At 33.7% G+C, this 21,257-nt stretch overlaps 1 protein-coding gene across 4 annotated transcripts in view; it reads left to right on the top strand.

Annotated features, from left to right (window-relative positions):
• Window positions 1-21,257, top strand: part of AP3B1 (adaptor related protein complex 3 subunit beta 1) — a 263,254-nt gene that overhangs the window by 113,987 nt on the left and 128,010 nt on the right. For all 4 annotated transcript variants that reach the window (XM_034656409.1, XM_002920289.4, XM_034656410.1 and 1 more), the window contains exons 9-14: window positions 2,636-2,733; window positions 4,022-4,076; window positions 4,164-4,235; window positions 6,146-6,208; window positions 9,573-9,705; window positions 15,528-15,637. In XM_034656409.1, coding sequence (XP_034512300.1) covers window positions 2,636-2,733; window positions 4,022-4,076; window positions 4,164-4,235; window positions 6,146-6,208; window positions 9,573-9,705; window positions 15,528-15,637 — 531 coding nt within the window. The remainder of the gene's footprint in view (window positions 1-2,635; window positions 2,734-4,021; window positions 4,077-4,163; window positions 4,236-6,145; window positions 6,209-9,572; window positions 9,706-15,527; window positions 15,638-21,257) is intronic.

Genomic DNA, 21,257 nt, shown 5'->3' with positions numbered 1-21,257 from the left:
TACTGTTTATTTATCTTTGTCTTGGGAATTGATTTTATAGTCTAAATACTTATCAAAATGTTCTTGAATGCTGAAACAAATAGAAGTAGTTTGTATTTTTTTCACAGTATGTTTTGATTCCCTATTTATTTGATTGTGTACCAAATAGAGGTAGGTTTTTTTTGTCCCAATATATCTTGGTATCCTGCTAATTTGATGCTGGTAAATACATATAAAGGTTGACTTTTGAAGGATTATGAGTAGATTTCCTTCTTTTAGCCTTACAGTTTAAGGAGAGACATTGAGAATTTTTTTCAGGAAACTTGGTCAGTGCTGTGTAGATCGAATTGGAGATGGGGGGCATTGGCGGCAGTGTTGGGAGGCTGTTCTAACAGTGTAGATGAGGTGATAGTGGTATGAGTAGGTAGGAATAGAAAAGTGCTTATAGGATATACTTTATCATGAATGCACATTATTTAACTGTAGAAGGCCTATCTATTTGTATATTTTAGTCATTTTGGACTTAGGAGATACGGGAGCTTCCCTCTTGGCTTTTACAAATTAAACTATAAATTTCAAATTCTGGTTATGGAAGAAACCTTAAACTTTTAGGTTTGTAAATACTAGGGGAAATGAAAAGTATGTACCCCTTGTGGGCTTGAGAGAGTGTCCTAATTAATACATTGGAAGAGATGACATACTGAGTGGCATCTAGAATCTTAAAAGCATTGACATATACAGAAAGTACAGTTTACCTTCTTGCCAGTAGCATTGGACTATTTTTAATAGAAAAGGGCTTAATTAATTTCTGTAAAATACATTACAGTTAAGTTTCACTTTCTTTTCTATTTATACTAATACTTATTAGCCAACTGTATACTTTAATATTTATAAAAATGACAATCACCTACTTGTTAAGTCGGTCATAGAGATTTTATTTTATAAGATTTTATTTTTTATTTTTTTCAACATTTAAAAAATAGTTTTATTTATGAGAGACAGAGAGTGCACGCGCGTGAGCATGAGATGGGGGGGGCGGGTAGAAGGAGAAGCAGACTCCCTGTTGAGCAGGGAGCCTGGCGTGGGGCTCAGTCCCAGGATCCTGAGATCACAACCTGAGCCAAAGGCAGACGCTTAACCGACAGAGCCACCCAGGAGCCCTTATTTTATAAGACTTTAAATTTAGGAGAGTTTGTTCTATAATTACAGTGTATTTCAAGTGAAGAAATAAAATATCCTTAAATTCCTCAAATTCTCAAGTAATATCTGAAAGCTATAAATCAGCATTGTAAAAAAAAAAAAGTATAACAAAGTGCCAAACAACAGTAAATTTGGGACTCTGTGGGGGAAAAAAAAAGTTTTTTGTTCTTGTTTTGTTTTTGTTTGTTTTTTTAAACTCTCTTTGCATTTGTCACACGTTAAACTCTGCGTTGGATCACTTTTCAGTTTGTACTTTTGATCTCTAGATCTAAGTGTAGAGGCATGTAGGGGAAACAGTACTCTTATATTGTATGACAGAAGTTCTCATCACCCTTATAATGGCTTTGAAGCAAAGACTCTTTTTAAGGTTCTGCATTTTGAAAAAAAAAATTACTTCAAATGGTGCTGTTTTAGAGGAATTGTTTTAATAGAGTTCATTTAATTATAATTTTAATGTACCGATTTTTAAAATTTTCAACTTATTAGACTTTTCCAAAAGTATCTGGGCTTCATTTGGAAAGGCATACTTACAACTTTTAAAATATTCCCAATCTCAGAGCAACAGCAGAAGAGTATGGGGTTTGGAGTGTTATGTAAAGCTTTGCTATGTACTGACTGGCAGACTTTGGGTAGTTCATTTAACATCTGTTTTCTGATAACATCTATATTCTTTTCTGAGAATGTATTAGTTTCCTGGGGCTGTCATAACAAACTACCACAAACTAGGTGAATTAAAACAACAGAAATGGGGGCTCCTGGGTGGCTCAGTTGTTAAGTGTCTGCCTTCGGCTTAGGGCGTGATCCCAGGGTCCTGGGATCAAGCTCCGCATCAGGCTCCCTGCTCCGCTGGGAGCCTGCTTCTTCCTCTCCCACTTCCCCTGCTTGTGTTCCCTCTCTCACTGGCTGTCTCTCTTTCTGTCAAATAAATAAATAAAATCTTTAAAAAAAAACAAAACAAATGTATTTTCTCACTTTTCGGTGAGAAAGTGGAAGTCCAAAATCAAGGCATCAAAGGGTTGCCTCCTTCTGGTGGCTTTAGGGAGAAACTGCTCTTCGCTAGTTTATAGTGGTTGCCAGCAGTTCCACACTCAATGGCTTATAGATTCATCACTCCAGTCTCTGCCTCCATCTTTACATTGCCTTCTCTGTGTCCCTGTGTGTTCTTTTCTGTCTTTTGTAAGGACTCTAATTGGATTTGGGGCCCACCCTAATCCAGTGTGATCTCATCTCCATCATTACCTTAATAATATCTGCAAAGACTTTTATCCGGTAAGGTCACATTCTGAGGGTAGTTACGAACTCTTGGGAGGACACTGTTCAGCCTGCTTTACAGGGTAGCAGCATATTCATCTTCCCAGGAATTTTGTAGGAGTGAACAATATGTGAGAATGTACTTGGAAACTGTAAATTGCTCCCATGTTTAATGTTCTTACTGTTTTCATACTTTATCTTTTAGGTGGTTATGGCAGTTGCTCAGCTGTATTGGCACATATCACCAAAATCTGAAGTTGGCATTATTTCTAAATCACTAGTGCGTTTACTTCGTAGTAATAGGTAGGACATGATTTTGTTTTTTCTTTTGTATTCCTTCAAAAGTAATGTTTGAACAAATGTAATTTGTCTTTCAGACATTTATTACATGACTCTGTGTTCTATCTGTAAGATTTCATACTTAAGGAATCATCATACAAGCCTTTATATAATTTATCTCTTAAGTTCGTGATAAATATAAAATTTTTTTAAAACTTAAGCTCAAAGAGATTGAAAATATTTTGGCGAGGTTTAAGATCAGATTTTTTTTTTAAGATTTTATTTATTTATTTATTTGACAGAGAGAGAGAGACAGTCAGCGAGAGAGGGAACACAAGCAGGGGGAGTGGGAGAGGAAGAAGCAGGCTCCCAGTGGAGCAGGGAGCCTGACGCGGGGCTCGATCCCAGGACCCTGGGATCACGCCCTGAGCTGAAGGCAGACGCTTAATGACTGAGCCACCCAGGCACCCCTAAGATCAGATTTTTGTCATTGTTTTGTTTTCTGTGTTTTAAGATTATAACATAGTTTCAGCTATTTAGCTTACCCTGAATATTTTGTTATAATTAGTTATTTTAAATTAAAAGTTTCTTTCATTGAGTGCTTACTTCTGCTAATAGAGTTGGGTGGAAAAGATGCATGTTTTTGTCTGTAACATGACCTTAGTGCCACAGCAAATTAGTCCTAGACTGACTTTTGCCATTCCTTAGTGAGATCCTTTGTGTTCCTAATCTTTCTTGTCTCTATACATGGTCATTCTTTTCCTTTTTCTTAGCTCAGTAATTTTTCTTTTCTGTAACTAGTTCAAAGGTTATCAGAAGATTCTGGAATGCATCTTTCACATGAAGCTTTATACCAGAGTCACTTCTACCTTCATTTCTTAGATATTTGGACATAAAAGAACATGACTTCTTTTTTTTTTTTTGAATCTATGTTTTCAGTCTGGTCAGAACTGAGTAACATAATGAGCATCTGATCAAGAGTTTGTGTTAATGCTATGGCCATGTTTATTCTGTTAGCCCTAAGAATACCTTCCTTGCATGTGTTCAGAGCAGCTGTAGTATTGGCTTTATATCTTAGGAATATAGTATTGTAAAATAGGTTTTAACTTTTCCTCATGATGAATCAAATCTTACTTATTAGTAGTTTATAGGAAAATGTGTTTAAAAAGAAGACAAATATCTAAGATTTACTAAAAACTTTTTAATATTTGAATTCAGTATGAAACTTACTGTTGATTTTTTTAATATACTGTTTACATAAAGGTACTTAATTGGAAAATATATCCAGTGAAAATTCTCCTTTAATTTTTAGGGAAGTGCAGTATATTGTCCTACAGAATATAGCAACTATGTCGATTCAAAGAAAGGTATGTAAATTGTGAACACATAATTCAAGAGAGAAATGAATGCATTAGTACCATAAATGTATTTATATATTTCTTTTTATAATCTAGGGTATGTTTGAACCTTACCTGAAGAGTTTCTATGTTCGGTCAACTGATCCAACTATGATCAAAACACTGAAGGTACACATGCTTTTATTTTTCAGGTACCCTTTTCAAAAACATGGATATACATTTAGGGATTTTCTTTATACTTTCTGAACTTAATTATTATATCCAGTTACTGCTGCATCCTAATAATACAAAGTTTATATGTGCTACCTTCACCTTGAATAACCCATCGTATACTGGACAGACAGACAAATAGATGATTTCAGCACTATGTGGTTTTCAAGTGATGTTATAGAGATTTGAATTGAGTACTGTGCAGAGCAGAAAAATGGGGTTAATTCTCTAGGATTTAGAAAAGACTCGTGGAAAAGTTGATGTGTGACTGGATCTTAAAAGAATAATATTTTTGTGAATTTTTTTGTTCTTGGTTGGTAGATTGAAAGGGAGTTGGATGTAGGGTTGGGAGTAGGAGAAAGGAACAATTTGTGCTAACAGAGATGATGAAAGAGTTTGTGTTCAGGGAGGGAATAATAACTACATTAGAGAACATAAGGATATATAAAGTTATTGTAATTAGAACAATGATATTTAGACAGAAAAATAAGTGGGGTAGAATAGAATGCGTGGAAACATCCATGTATATGAAGATGTACTATATAATAGAGGAGACCTTACAAACCAGTGTGGAAAGGATGGACTTTCAGCATATATTGGGATGATTGGATATTCACATGGAAACTGGGTTTAATCATAAGGCAATCTAATACATTTCCAAATTGTAGGATGTTTTAGAAAATAATTGGTTTGCAGTCATCAAAAATGTCAAGATTGAGAAGGTCAAAAGAAAGATTGAGAAACTTTCAGGCCAAAGGAGACTAAAGATAAAACTGAATACAATATCTGATATTGAATTGGATCCTTTTATTATATATGATTGAGATAATTAATGAAACTTAAATGGGAGTGATGATTGTATAGATGTATGTATAAGCGTTAATTTCTTGATTTTCTTGATTCTATTGTGTTCTGTGGGACAATGTTCTTGTTTGTAGGGAATATACGCAGAAGCTTTTGGGACGATGTGGTGTCAGATTGGCAACTCTCCAGTAACTCAGATCAAAATAGTTCTCTTTACCCTTTCTATATGAGATTGCTTTTTAAAAATTTTATAAAGAATGAAAATGTTTTCATCAAAATAAAATGCAAAGTGAAGCTGTAATCTGGGGAAAAAATATTCCCAGTACATATATCCAAAAAATGACTCATACTCAAAATATATAAAGAACTTCTACAATCTATCCATTTTAATTGGAGTGTTTAGACCGTTTATTTTTAATATAATTACTGATATGGCTCTGTGTATATATATACCACACATACATCTTGTGTTTTATTTTCTATTTGTCCCATCTGTTCTCTGTTCATTTTTCCTTTTTTATGCTTTTGTTCAGATTATTTGAGTATTTTTTTATGAGGAAGAACTGAAACTTTTTTAGTGAGCCTATTGGAGATAGACTTTTAATTGCATATTCTTAAAACTCTGAATCCAGAAGAGAGAATTAAAATGTCCAAATATTTGGGATGGTAGGATGAATGAGAACAAATCAAAAGAATTGGTATCTAGAAAACACAGGTATTACATGGAGGGCAAGTTGTTTTCTAACCTTATTAATAAAGGAAAAAAAGTGCCAAACTACCTTAAATTGTTTAGGTTAATTTGATATAAATTGTAAAGTTGGGACAAGCAGGGAAGATGTAGGATTCTCTTTTTCATAATTGTTTTTTAAGCATTATGTAATTACCTGTTCTCTTTGTGGAGATTTAGGAAGACAAAATTTACCAGAAGGGTATAATGCCTCACGACATTTCTAACAGTGTGACTTTTTAAAAACAAAAATTACCTTTCTGTTAAATGCCTGGTCTTTATTAATCCTTTTTTTGTGTGTGTTTTACACTGTTACTGTCTCTTTTTTCTACTGTAGCTTGAAATTTTGACAAACTTGGCAAATGAAGCCAACATATCAACTCTTCTCCGAGAATTTCAGGTTTGTATACAGTGCTGATTATAAAATAACTTCTGAAACATTTGTTTGGTTTACAGTCATATATACATCTTTTTCAATTTACAGATAGGTAATTTGTTAAACAGTGATTTGGGACAAGATTGAGAACTAAGAAATTTATACATTTTCATGAATAAACATTAACTACAAATATAAAACTTAAGGGAAATGAAATAGTAGGCCCTTTCATGTTTTCATAGAATTTGAAAGACTGGATTATAACTGTTTGTTTGTTTGTTTTAATTATGTTACTGGTAAGGATTCCATGTCTCTGTGCTGTCATCGTCACTAGTCCATTCCATACTCTGCATTCCTGAAAGTGGCTTCACTTCTTATCTGGTTATCCTGTTTAATTGAAATTGACCAATCACTCTTTCAGATAGTGTCCACTTAGCTTTATGTATTTTTAGTCTAAAATTGCTCCTATCATGATGTTTTTATCATTGTTTTTGTTTTGTTTTGTTGTACTTTTTATTTTTATTTTTATTTATTTATTTTTTTTTTTAAAGATTTTATTTATTTATTCAACAGAGATAGAGACAGCCAGCGAGAGAGGGAACACAAGCAGGGGGAGTGGGAGAGGAAGAAGCAGGCTCACAGCAGAAGAGCCTGATGTGGGGCTCGATCCCACAACGCAGGGATCACGCCCTGAGCCGAAGGCAGACGCCCAACCGCGGTGCCACCCAGGCGCCCCTGTTGTACTTTTTAAAACCCTAATGCTTCTGGATGAGGTGCCTCCCAGCTACACACCCTTAAAAAATATTATCCAAAAATTATCTCATGGATATATGCCCTTTAAGATGGAGGAGTCAACTCTAGAGACTTAGTGGTAGAGGATAGCAATAGAAAACCTAATATCAGTTTTATGAATTTTGTACTTCATCAGCAGTTCTCTTAGTAAAAATATACCACATGCTACACGCAAATCACAATTTTTGTTAACTCCCAACTTTTACAGATTTTATTTATTTTGTTACTATAATCCTCCTGTATACCCATATTAAATTTCCTTTTAACTAAATAGATATTGTATTTTTTTTAACTGTGTGATCTTATACTTTTAAGAGGAGTAGTAGAATATTATAGTATGTCCATAATTTGTAATTTTATAACTGCAGTTGCTGTACTTTCATGCTATGTATTTTTCTAGAAGAATTCCTTGTAAAATTAGGATGCTTTGGGGTGCCTGGGTGGCTCAGTTGGTTAAGCACCTAACTCTTGATTTTGGCTAAGGTCATGATTTCAGGGTTGTGAGATGGAGCCCCATTTTTGGGCTCTGCACTGGGTGTGGAGCCTGCTTAAGATTCTCTCTTTCTCGCTCTGCCTCCCCAAAGTAAATAAATAATTGAAAAAATTAGGATATTTTGGATACCTAGTCATCTTATATTTATATATGCCAGAAAATAGAGTATCTCAAGTTATTATCCAGAAATCCATAGCTATAGAACATTGCTTGGATTTGATTTTTACTTCATTTTTAAAAGTTTGCTTTTATTTTTTTTTAAGTTTTTAATTTTTGTCTCATTGTTTGTGTTTGTCCCTTTTCTTATTGTAGGTAATCTGTTTGGGTGTCCTTTTGCTACCAACTTCCAGCTTAGGTCAAGTTTACTGGGGATGTAGGCAGTGAATCTCAGGCAATTTTATGGCATTGTTTAGTTATACAGAGGTGACACATTGGACCTATTTCAAACTATTGGTGATCTAGCCATTTCAGTTAATATCAGAATTTTCAAGAAGGTCCATTGTTCAGTTAGACTTTCTAATATATTCTTTATGTATCCACTTTTATCATTGTCAGTATTTGTACCTCATTTGTGTGGTTTATGGGTTATATTTATAGGTATGTACAATTTACTTATGATAATAACTTTATGAGTAAAATAGAGAATTTTTCCAAAGACATATTTTTCCTAATTGAGGAGATTAGGTCATTAACTGGGAAATGGTTTAAATACAATTGATCTTTCCTACATGGAACTAAGAGAATTTGTGTAATTTATTTCTTCAATATTTAATCCTGTACTTGGTACTATTCTCACAAAATTTGTATGGTTTTAGATATCCTTAGATTTTCTCTTCCATTTGTCATTTTGGCACCATTTAAATGTACATCCTTTTTGGCATGTTAAATAACCATAATGCTAATTCTACATTACGTACGTCTCATTTGAGGTTGGGAATCTTTTTAAAAAAATTTCAGTTGAGGGGGCACCTGGGTGGCTCAGTTGTTAGGCATCTGCCTTCGGCTCAGGGTGTGATCCTGGCGTTCTGGGATCGAGCCCCACGTCGGGCTCCTCCACTGGGAGCCTGCTTCTTCCTCTCCCACTCCCCCTGCTTGTGTTCCCTCTCTCGCTGGCTGTCTCTTTCTCTGTCAAATGAATAAATAAAATCTTTAAAAAAAAAAAATTCAGTTGAGGGATTCTTGGCTGGCTCAGTCAGTAGAGCATGTGACACTTGATTTCAAGGTCATGGGTTCAAGCCCCACATTGGGAGTAAAGCCTACTGAAAAATAAATAAATAAACATTCAGTTGAAAATGGGATTTTAAATTTTGTTTACATACATTATAGTATATAAATATAAATATGCATATTTAAAGTATATTTCTGTAAACAAAAGTTCAGTTTTTAAATTAAGAAAGTTATAATCAAAGTGAAATTCTTTAGGGCTGTATTAAATTTTGTAAAGATCTTTTAACTTCCTGTTGTTAAACAGTGATTTCTTTTTAAGTTTATATAAATACATAGTTTACAGTATGTTTTTAAAACATTCTTTTAAAGAAGATCTCTTTCAAAAGTATGGTATTTTGTTACAGACAGTATTTTTAAAGTCTTTATTGAAATACGCTCATTGTAGCTATTATAGTTTTACTACCATTCAGATACCATTTTGAAAATGTTTGTCATTAGTATATTTGTCCTTTTCCTCCTCTTCTCCCAACTTTAGATTTAGTGTCTCTGAAAAAGCAACCCTTTTTTTCATAGATTCACAGATGCTGCTGGTTAAATGAACTGAAACCTCCAAAGAGAGAGTTCTCATCATCTCTTTCAACCTTGCACTTAAACTAATTGCTGTCTTTGGGTGACTGCTCCCCACTATCTGTTTTGGAGTCACAAGCCTCTGTGGCCACAGGTGAATGAACCTGGCTTGAAAATGTGCCTCTTCTATAGGCACATTCTTTAAGAAAAAAAAAACAAAATTAAATTAAGCTAAATCATTAGTTGGACCTGTTGTGCATATAAATGAGAATATTATATATTATAAGATTTATATTTTTGGCAAAACTTATATCTCTTTGTTCACTTGATGTTACCAAAGTATAAACTAATTGAAACGATATTTTTTAGACCTATGTGAAAAGCCAGGATAAACAATTTGCAGCAGCCACTATTCAAACTATAGGCAGATGTGCAACCAACATCTCAGAAGTCACTGATACATGCCTCAATGGCCTGGTATGTCTGTTGTCCAACAGAGATGGTAAGTTGACAATTTCATTTTATTTTCAAGTAATTTATCATTTGAGTGTTCTTGGCATGATCTTCAAATTGTAACATTTTTTAACATTGCATTTTATTGTTTCGTGTATGTCAGTAGCATGGTCGTGTTGAGAGTAGCATTTTATCCTTGAAATACAAAGACACATGCACACAACAACACTTTTGTGTTGTTTTAGTAAATTAGATAATAAACTTCCAGACAGTATTTGTTTTTCCTAAATAGAATGAAGAAAGTGTAATTTGTTTATTTTATTTCTTCACAGTTTAATCACCTTCATTATACCCTTTCCACAAAGGTTCTATTTTACTGCTTTTAATGACGTATAAGTCATGTATAATATTGGTTCACCTGCAGAGGGTGCTAAAAGCAGGCAAATGACTATAACATGGAAAAGTGGCTAGATCAAAAAAGTATGTTTTATTATGTACCATCAAAGTTGTTTTTCAGAAATTCATCTAATAATTTTATATTCAATATTAAACTCAATTTAAAAGTTATCGGTTTGCAACAGCTTTGTGTTCTTAAGCCAAACAACATCTAAACATTTTGTAAAACTGGATAGGTGATAACCAGTAAAATGCATAATCTAGTTTTCATACTCTTCTGTGGTATGGCTTTAGAATAAGGAAAGCCATATGGAGATAGTCAACTTTCACCTTTATAATAATTTATGTAGAGGATTTTTATTATTGTATATTTGATTAAAACAGATTCTTTTCAGGAAAAGCTCAATTTTCTGTGTAAAATCATTAAAATGATTTGTGGAATTCTAAGTATAATTATGTCATATTTAGACCTACGCATATATGACATAGCAATGTAAGTAACATAAACTTGATTATATTTATATTTTACTTTTATTATTTATATTTTCACTACAGTAACTATGTTATCCCTAATTATCAATTCCCACATGTAGTTCTCTTTTTAGAAAACTATACCATGGTGATAACTATTTCTAATGAAAAAACTGAAACAAAATTTAGCCCAATTAAGAGTGATTTTTTTTTATTGTGAACATAAAATTATAATCTTCAATCCTGTAAACTCAAGCTAATATGATGGATAGAACATTTTTCTACATGGAATATTAAAACTAAGTGGCAACAAAAATTATCAAGGCAATAGATTTTTTAAAAAAAATTTGACTATAGAAGGTAACTAGAGGAGATTAGGATGTTAAATGTCATTCATTTTGCCTATTTTTACTTTTCATCCTTTTTGTCTCTATTTCTGTGTCACACTTTAAAATGTGAGTTGAAAAACATGTTTTATTTCCTATATCTTATTAATGACTTTTTATTCGATTACGTATGACACATTTCTTGGGAAAATATTTTAGAACATTAAAGATTATGAACCAAGATTTACCAGGGTAATTATTCTTTTAAAATTTAGTTGCATGCGAAAGTACTACAAATTAGTTAGAACACTCCTTAGTTGTTTTAAATATAAAATATATTCAAGGTTTCTGAATTTTAGTTTTTGACCGTTTTTTCTCATGTCAGATTTTCAAGTTGTAGATTTTAAAGCAATTATCTCTACTTCAGTTTTGTAATATATTAATTTCTTGAAAAATATTTTTTATTGACTTTGATTTAAAAGATGAATATTCTACCCCAGTAACACTTCGAAGGGAAGAATAGATTTTTTTATAATTAGGTGATGGAGATGAATATAATCTATATTCACTCTTAAAAATAAGAGGATTTTCTAAGATATTTAGGCTTTTGTTTTTGGTAAATCAAAACTGTCGTTATAACAATGGCTTTTTTCCCTTCAGTTTGAATATTTAGAAACATAAATTGTATTGTCCAGATTTTGGTTACATAATCATCATTAGCCTATAGTCTCTGATTCTTTAATTCTTTTTCTTATGAGCTATACTTTTGTAGTTTGGAAACCTCATTAAAAGTATTAAAACAGATGAGAATATTTATATTAAAATCAGTAGCATTAAAGAAAGTAATAATATTTTTAACTTTAAAATGGCCAGTCCTAGCAACAGAGCTCCTTTCTTCTCCTATTAAAAGATCTGCTCTTAGGAATAGGTATCTAGAATGATACCTATTAAAATCTTTAAAATCTTTAGGATCTGTGAGTCTTGATTTTATGTTAATACAAATATCTTGTCATCTGTTCAGATAATGTATCTTAAAACCTTGGGGACAGCATTTAGGCTGCATTGTTTTTTACATATATTTAACACATTGTTTTTAGACCTGTAGGTTTTTTTGTTTCTGTTTTTTAAATGTTACTGACTTCTCCCTTCTTGACATGGAGAGGACTTTTCTAGGCAGATATGAACCTTGCCTAAAATAGTTCACTACCACCATCTAAGATTAATTTGACAAATTTCTCAAAGACCTTTATGAGAAATATGCATTCCGTTTGGCTTAGGATAATTTAATTCTCTAAGGTAATTTACTTTGGGTAACATATTAGCAAAATTTGCTTGTCTGAATAACCTTTCCTTTGACTATAAACTAAAAGGATTGGTGTAGAGGACTATTTTTTGTTTCGTTTCATTTTATGTAATTCAGTAAACATTTATTAAGAACTTGAATACGTTGGGATATTTGGTAAATGTTGAATAGATGAATAAGATACTCATTCAGCCTATAAAAGGTTCCTGCCTTCACAGAGTTAACAGTCCAATGAAGGGAGACAATAATATAAAACAAGTATATACAGTTTTTCTATGTATTGACCACTACTCTGTTGGGGGCTATCAGTTTGCATGCAGCATTAGACTACCTATGTTTGAATGTTAATGTTATCTTGAGTAAAGTACTCAATCTCCCCGTGCTTCAGATTCTTCATCTGCAAAATGAGGGTAATAGTAGACTGTAGTAACTTTGAAGACATAAGCTAAGTGAAATAAACCTGCCACAAAAAGCCAAATACTGAATGATTCCACTTGTGTGAGGTATCTAAAATACCCAAATTCATAGAATCAGAAAGTGGAATGGCAATAGCCAGGAGTGGGGGGAAGGAAAATAGGGAATTACTAAACAGCAAACGTGATGTTTCAGTTAAATAAGTTGAATAAGCTCTAGAGATTTGCTGTGCAACATTGTACCATAATCAACAATAATGTATTGTAAACAAAGTTTGGTATGAGGGTAGATCTCATGTTAAGTGTTCTTAGCAAAATGAAGTTTAATAAAAAAAAAAAGTAGGCTGTATTTCTTAGAGTAAGGACCCTTAAGTTTTGTTAAGGACCAGGAGGAAGCTAGGAAAGGTCCAGAACCCAGGATCATTTTGTGCTTCTTGTAGAGCAGCACCACACTTCTGTGGTCTTTGAAAAACAGGAGAAAGCATAAAGGAAAAGTAGGGTGGAGTTACGTGAAGGGATGAGAGAGCACATGGGGTAGGCAGAACAATGACCCCTGCCAAAGACGTCCAGGTTCTTATGCCCAGAACCTGTGAATATGTTACCTTCCATGGCAGAAGGGACTTAGCAGATGTGATTAAGATTCTTGAGATGGAGATCAAAAGGGTCCTTTTAAGGGAAGGGGAAGGTCAAAGTCAGATGTCAGAAGCAGAGATTGGAGCCTTGAGCCAAGGAATGTGGACAAACTGTAGAATTTGGAAAAGGCAAAGAATGGATTTTCTCCTAGAACCTCCACAGAGAGGTAGTCCTATTGACATCTTGCTTTTAGCCCCATAAGGTCTCAACTGTTAACTTCTGACTGTAAGATGCTGAATTTGTGTTACGTTAAGCCACTAAGTTTGTGGTAATTATAACAACAGTCGGAAAGGAATATAGCATCAAAGGATAAATGATGCCAAATATATTTTCAACTATAGCCAATCCTGCCTCTCCATGTGTATAATTAAAATTATATAATATTTTTCTTTTGCTCTAGTTTTACAATAATGTATTTTAAAAATAAAAATTTTTATACAGTGGATTCTTAAAACCACATTTACTGTGTTTTACTTTGCGTAGTAATTACTTTTAATTTTTCTTACTAGAGTTTAAGTCTGAGAAAGTCAGGATCTTAATCTTTGTTTTCATCAAAGCTCAAAGCAGTGGTCTTTGTATAAGTAATATCTGTACCTCTTAGAATTTAGAGATGAAGTGGTACATTCTGAATTCTGGACAAAGTCATATAATTTTAGTGCGTTTCTCTCTTTTCGTCTTTAAAATAATGAGAATAAGGTACCTATTGTATGTTACTATAGAAGACGAAGTATATATCATATCATATCAACTAAAGCATTGTATAACCATCAATTTATCATTCTACTGAAGAAAGAGATAGTTTGAAATACATATGTTTAATAATGATTAAAATGATAAAAATTTTACTTGTATTCTTAAAGGGAGCTAGATAAGAAAATATATTTCAGAGAAAAGAATAGCAACACAAATCATGGTATTTCCAGTATAATATTAAGATAAACCTTTGTAATGTATGCCAGGGGAATCCCTACTGTCCATGAAGCCCTATTAATAAAAAAATGTCAAAATAATAAGTAAAGGCATTGTAGATTTATTTATTTGGCATCAGTAGCATTAATAATTGTTTATATAAGAGTCATCCCATAAGTTTAGGTGCTCTGGCTAATTAGATTACAGTTCTCTGCTGGTGCCACCAAAAATGTAACTCTGGACCAGTGATTAGCCACTTCAGTGTGATAACTCAATCTTAGACTCCCAGTTTCAGGATCTGCTTCCTTGGAGCCACTCCCAGGACCAATTATTATATTAGTTAAGGCCCTGGCAAGAAACAGATGGCACACTTAAAGGGATGATTGAAGAGAATTTAGTGGAGGAACTGTTTATAAGATGTGGGCAGGATTAAGAGAAACCAAGAAGGTATGATTTAATATCCTTGGGCTAACAGGCTAGTGGGGGGAGGAGGGGGGATGCCCCTTTATCATATCTAGAATTGAAGGGAAAGGGTGTGAGGAGTGGGACTAGTTTCCAGACTTATCAGGCAAGAGCCATTCAGAAGAACTGAAACTATCAGAGAGGAGTGCACACATTACCAGGGAGACCTGGCAATAGAGATCCATGATAGCAAAAATTCTGTCCTCCTGCCCCCTGATCTCCTGCTGGTGCTTCCTATCAGCCAAACAGAGCTGGAAGCCAGGGACAAGGAAGTCTGGTTGACGCAATATGCAGAGGTCAACCTCTAAGGGCACAGAGTGAGTCAGGAAAGACAGAGAGTGGATTCACGGGACAAATGGAAACAATCCAGCACAATAAACCCACTCTTTCTCGCTCTGAAGTCAGTGCTATTTCTATAGTAAAACCTTTCTTACTACTAATGATCCTCAGTACTCACTTTTCTGGACATATTACTTAAGGAATTTTTTATTCTTAGTTTGCTGTTTTCTTTAGAATTGGAAAAAAGTTATTTAGATTGTAGATGTTTGATTACCACTATGTAATCTATAGGAACCAAAGAACTGTATGGTAACTATTTGATTACCACTATATGGTAGGAATCAAGTATTTGAAAGCTATAGTTAAAAGCCAAAGACCCTTGAACATTATGGTGAGCAGCAAAATCTAATCTCACGTTGCTTTTCTGACTCAAAGAGGCAGTTATTGGAGGGGGATATCAGAAGCTAGGAGGCAACAACAGAGGTTAGAAATTAAAGTATACTTCTCTGCTTTAGACAGTGTCCACCCCCAAAGTTTGGAAATATACTCGTGGTTATAGTTTTCACCTAGTCATTTGAGGCATGTAGAATATTTCGCTAACTTAAATTCATATTTTACCAAGGATATTGCATTTGAATTGCATTATGCATATTTAATACGAGTAATCTCTCTTTTTCAGAAATAGTTGTTGCTGAAAGTGTGGTTGTTATTAAGAAATTACTGCAAATGCAACCTGCACAACATGGTGAAATTATTAAACATATGGCTAAACTCTTGGACAGTATAACTGTGAGTACCAATTAAGAGATCTTTCCTGAATTTAATTGGATTTTAGTCAGTAAATTATAGTGTTGTTAAAACAAGTGGACATCTTAAAGTATAGTGGCTGAGAGAACTTAACTGTCTGGATTCACATCCTGGTTCTAAGATTTTACACTGTTGTGAAAGGGGATTACAAATCTGAGAAAGGGGAAGGACACAATAAATGCTGCACTGTTAGATTGGAAATGGAAATATCAGTGTGACTTTACGGGTTTATAAAATTTAGATGCCTGTGCATGTGTGAATGCATTTGTGTGTGTCTACACATATTTATGTGTACACATGAGTGCATATATCGAGTATACAAACATCTATTTCTTTGAGAGGGCCTGCATGCAATAATACCCCAATACAAATGAATGCACCTAGATCTTGTTTGTTTCTTTTTTTAATTGAGATGTAATTTTATACCATAAAATTCACTCATAATTTAGCAGTTTTTGGTATATTCATAAGGTTGTGCAACCATCACTACTATGTAACCAGTACGTTTTCATCATTCCAATACAAGAATCCCATGACTCAAACTGATCCTCTCTTTACACCAGCCCTTATCAGCTACTAATCTGCTTTGTCTCTATGGATTTGCTTATTTTGGACATTTCATATAAATGGAATCATTCATCAAGTGGCCTTTTGTCTCCGGCTTCTTTAACTTAGCATGTTTTCAAGCTTTGTGCATGTGCTGTGTAGTACTGCTTTCCTTTTTTGGTAGACCTTGGTTTTTAAATTGCATTCACCCCTCGAAGGAACCAGGGCTGCCTAGAGAAATGGCTGATTTTAGAAGTAGGGCAAGAAAAGAACAAGATGATCTCGGAACATCTTGTTGGCAAAAAAAGCAAGGAAATGCTCACAGAATGATAGAGACATGTCAGAAAAACACAAAAGCCAGCTTGAAGGGGCCCCCACTGGCCAATTTGGAAAATAAAATAAATTCCAGTAAGAGGATTATGGTGTAATGAATAGGGTAAGAATCTGTTGAGGCCACACTGGAATGGATGAATGAATGAATGAACGAATGAATGAATAAGGGAGAAAGGGAAGCTTTTTCTTACAATGCAAAACTAACAAATGTAGAAGGAATGATGGAATTAGAGTATCACCATTTGCAAGCCATCACAATAATAATAGATTGAGGTAAGAATCATTAGCAAATGGTAAAAAGTAGAGGGTGAAAGTTTGAGTAGTCAGAGGATATTTGTACAGTTTCAAAGTATATCCTCATAATTACAAAGCATAAATTAATGACTTTTCACTTTTACAATGGAGAAGCCTGGCCGATGTTACCTGAACCAAATGAACATAGTTTACATTGCCAACAATGGGATTAAACACCTTCTGATATGATATAGTGAATAGAACTTAGCATCAGGTCTGTTGAGTTCTTGCCAAAAGTAAATGACTTGAATATAATCAAGAAGAAACACGAGACGAACCCAAATGAGAGTATACTACAAAATAACTGGCTTGTATTCTTTAAAAATGCCAATATCATGAAATGTAAAGAAAAACTCAGGAACTTTTTCCCATGAAGAGAGTTTAAAAGGATATAACAACTCTATGCAACACGTATTTTTGGATTTTCTTTTGCTATAAAGGATTTGGTAGGGATAATTGGCAAAATCTAAATAAAATCTGTAGATTAGGTAATAGTATTGGTTCAGTGTTTAAATAACTAATCTTTAAATAATTTTACTATAGCAGAATATAAGAGCATTCCTTTTATTACAAAGTTTGAAATGAAGTATTTTGATGTTTAAGGATAAGTCTACAACATTTATCAATTTAGAAAACAAACTATCTGTGTATATGTAGAAAACTAAAGCAAATACAGTAAAGTGATGACATTTGAGGAATCTGGGTGAAGACTATTCAGAAGTTCTTTTTGTTCTTCCAGATTTTCTATAAATCTGAAATTTTGTTTAAAAATTAAATTAAAAAATAAATATTAATCTTTGTTCCACCTCTTATCCTCTGTGCTTTTACATTAAAATCTCCATACTTTTCCCGTCTTATAATGGTGATAGTAAAAATAAAACAAAACCTGGTATTTTGTACAAATTACATTAGTTAATATATGTAGTGCTCTTAAGAATATTTCCTGGCATGTAGTGATACTATATAAGTGTCTCCTGTCATTATTATTTAGGTCCTATTTCATTCCCTTTTTCTAATTTTTTTTCCTGTTTTCAGACTCCTCAGTCTGTCTCAGTCTGATTTTGTCTCCGCACCACTCCACTAACACTGACTTTTCCAGGGTCATTATCTTCTTATTAAACCCAGTGGACAATTTGTCGTTGATATCTTTCATGATCTTTCGTTAGCATTTGACTTCACATACTGCTTCTTCCCTTTTGAAACATTCTCTATGGCTTCTTTCTGGTTTTTCTTCAAACTCTTTTCCATTGTGTTTGCCCTTCACTATGTCTGTCCCTTCAATGTTGTTAAAGTTTTTTTTTTTTTTTCATTGTTGGTTAAAGTTTAAAACTAATGTTCTATAACTAACAGGGTTGTAGTTTAGGGGGAAATATATTATTTTCTTCTTTGAAGATGGGTAATGTATACTCTGAGTCTGTTCAGAGGAATTATATTTGTGTGGCTTAAGGCAAGGTTTGGAGCCTGCATCAGGACCAGTATTTACTATTTCTGGTGGCAAAATTTTCTTTCCCTCAGGGTGTTAGAAAAGCTTGCCAGGGGGGTGCCTGGGTGGCTCAGCCATTAAGCGTCTACCTTTGGCTCAGGTCATGATCCCACAGGGTCCTGGAATTGAGCCCAGCATTGGGCTCCCTGCTCGGTGGGAAGCCTGCTTCTCCCTGTCACACTCCCCTTGCTTGTGTTCCCTCTCTCACTATCTCTCTCTGTCAGATAAATAAATAAAATCTTGGAAAAAAAAAAAAAAGAAAGAAAGAAAAGCTTGCAGAGCAGTTATGTTTATCTTAAAGCTAAGAATAAGACTAACAGGAGTGGAGTCTGTTAGCATCTGAGCTCCCACCGCATCTCTCATCAGAGTGTTCCTTTGTCTTTATATCTACTCTTATTATTGATTCCAATTATCAAAGCTAAGATTTCTCAGAGACTCTGTATAAGAGGTATAGGGATTTAAGAGAGTAGATTTGGTATTAGCAAATTTAGGAAGCTTAAAATCATACCAACTGTCTTTTCTGACCACAGTGGTATGAAGCTGGAAATCAATAATAAGAGGAAAGTGAAAAGGTATACAAATACATGGAAGCTAAACAACACTCTTCCAAACAACCATTGAGTGAAAGAGGAAATTAAAAGAAAAAAATTATCTTGAAGTAAGTGAAAATGAAAACACAACATATCAAATACTACAGTATGCAGCAAAAAGCAGTTTTGAGAGGAAAATTTATAGCAATAAACACATATTAAGAAATTAGATCTCAAAAAACAACCTAACCGTACATCTCAAAGAACTAGATTTAATTAAAACCCAAAGCCAGCAGAAGGAGGAAAATAAGAAGGATCACAGCAGAAATAAATGAAATAGAGACCAGAAAAATAATAGAAAGGATCAGTAAAACTAAGAGCTGATTCTTTGAAAAGATAAGCAAAACTGACAAACCTTACCTGAACTAAGGGAAAGAAAGAATAAATAAAATTAGAAATGAAAGAGGAGACATTATAACTGATACTACAGAAATATATAGATACTACAGAAATATATAGAATTATAAGAGACTACTATAAACAATTATATGCCAACAAATTACATAATCTAGGAGAAGTGGATGCCATTTCTGGAAACACACAACCTACCAAGAGTGAATCAGGAAGAAAGAAAATTTGAACAGACCAAGAATGAGTAAATAGATTGAATCAGTAATCAAAAAACTCTCAACATAGACATTTCCACAACTTCAGAATTCTACCAAACATTTAAAGAAAGAATTAACACCAATCCTCCTCAAACTCTTCCAAAATAATAAGCAGGAGGGAACACTTCCAAACACATTCTGCAAAGCCAGGATTACTTTGATACCAAGAGAAAAGAGGATACCACAAGGAAAGAAAACTGTAGACCAATATCCCTGGTGAATATAGATGGAAAAAATTGCAGCAGAATGTTAGCAAACTGAATTCAAGAACACTTTAAAAGGATTATACACCATGACCAAATGGGATTTATCCCTGGGATCCAAAGATGGTTCACTCTACACAAATCAATAAATTCAATACATCACTTCAATAAGATGAAAGACAAAAATCGCATGATTATCTGAATAGAGTCAGGAAAAAGCATTTGGCAAAATACAACATCCTTTCATGATAAAAACCCTTATCAGATTGGTTGTAGAAGGAACATACCTCAACATAATAAGGGTCATGTATAACATACCTGCAGGTAACATAGTGGGGAAAAAATAGAAAACATTTTCCCTGAGATCAGGAGCAATGCAAGGATATGAAATAAGGCTGATACAATCCTATGTATAGAAAATCCCAAGAATTAGTCAAAATACTGTTGAAATTAATTAGTGATTTCAGTTATGAGACAGGATACAAAATTAACATAAGAGACATCAGTTACATTCCTTTACAGGAAATGAAGCATCTGAAAAAGAAAGAAAATCATCCCCTTCACAATAACATCAAAACAATAAAGTGAGTAGGAATAAATTTCAACAAGAAAGTGAAAGATCTGTATAATGTTAGGACAACTCATGTTCGTGGATGAGAAGGATTAATATTGTTAAAATGGCCATACTCCTTAAAGCCATCTATAGATTTAATGTAATCCCCATCAAAATACAAAAGGCATTCTTCACAGAAATAGAAGAAACAATCCTAAATTTTGTGTGGAATAACAAAAGACACCAAATAGCCAATGCAATTCTGAGTATAAAAGAACAAATCTGGAGGTGTATCATACTCCCTGATTTGAACTATACTAAAAGCCATAGTAATAAAAGCAGTATGGTACTGGCACAAAAATAGATATAAAGACCAGTGGAACAGAATAGAGAGCCTGGAATTAAACCCTGGCATATGTGGTCAGCTAATATTTAGCAAGGAAAGCCAAGAATACCCAATGGGGAAATGATAGTCTCTTCAACAAATGGTGCTGGGAAAACTGGAGAAACACATGCAGAACGAGATTGGAACACTGTCTTGGTCTACTCACAAAAATTAACTCAGAATGGGTCAAAGACGTAAAAATAAGACCTGTTACCATAAAACTCCTAAAGGAAGACAGGAAAAGAAGTTCATTAATACTGGTCTTGGCAATAGCTTTTTGGGCATGGCATCAAAACCACAAACAACAGAAGAAAAAATTAACAAGTGGGGCTATATCAAACTCCAAATCTTCTGCACAGCAAAAAAAAAAAAAAAAACAATTAACAAGGGGCGTCTGGGTGGGGGAAAAGAAAAGAAACAACTAACAAAATGAAAAGACCTACAGAATGAGAAAAAAAGTTTTGCAATTATATATTGGTTAAGGGGTTAATATACAAAATAAACAAGGAATACAGTCAATTCAATAACAAAAAATCCGGTATGTTTAAAAGATGGACAGAAGAACTCAATAGACGTTTCTGCAAAAAGGACCTCAAAATGACCAACA

This window comes from Ailuropoda melanoleuca, chromosome 3, assembly GCF_002007445.2.
Source record: "Ailuropoda melanoleuca isolate Jingjing chromosome 3, ASM200744v2, whole genome shotgun sequence".
NCBI lineage: Eukaryota > Metazoa > Chordata > Mammalia > Carnivora > Ursidae > Ailuropoda > Ailuropoda melanoleuca.
The sequence above is the reverse complement of the archived record's forward strand: the minus strand, read 5'-3'. Positions and strand labels throughout refer to the sequence as shown.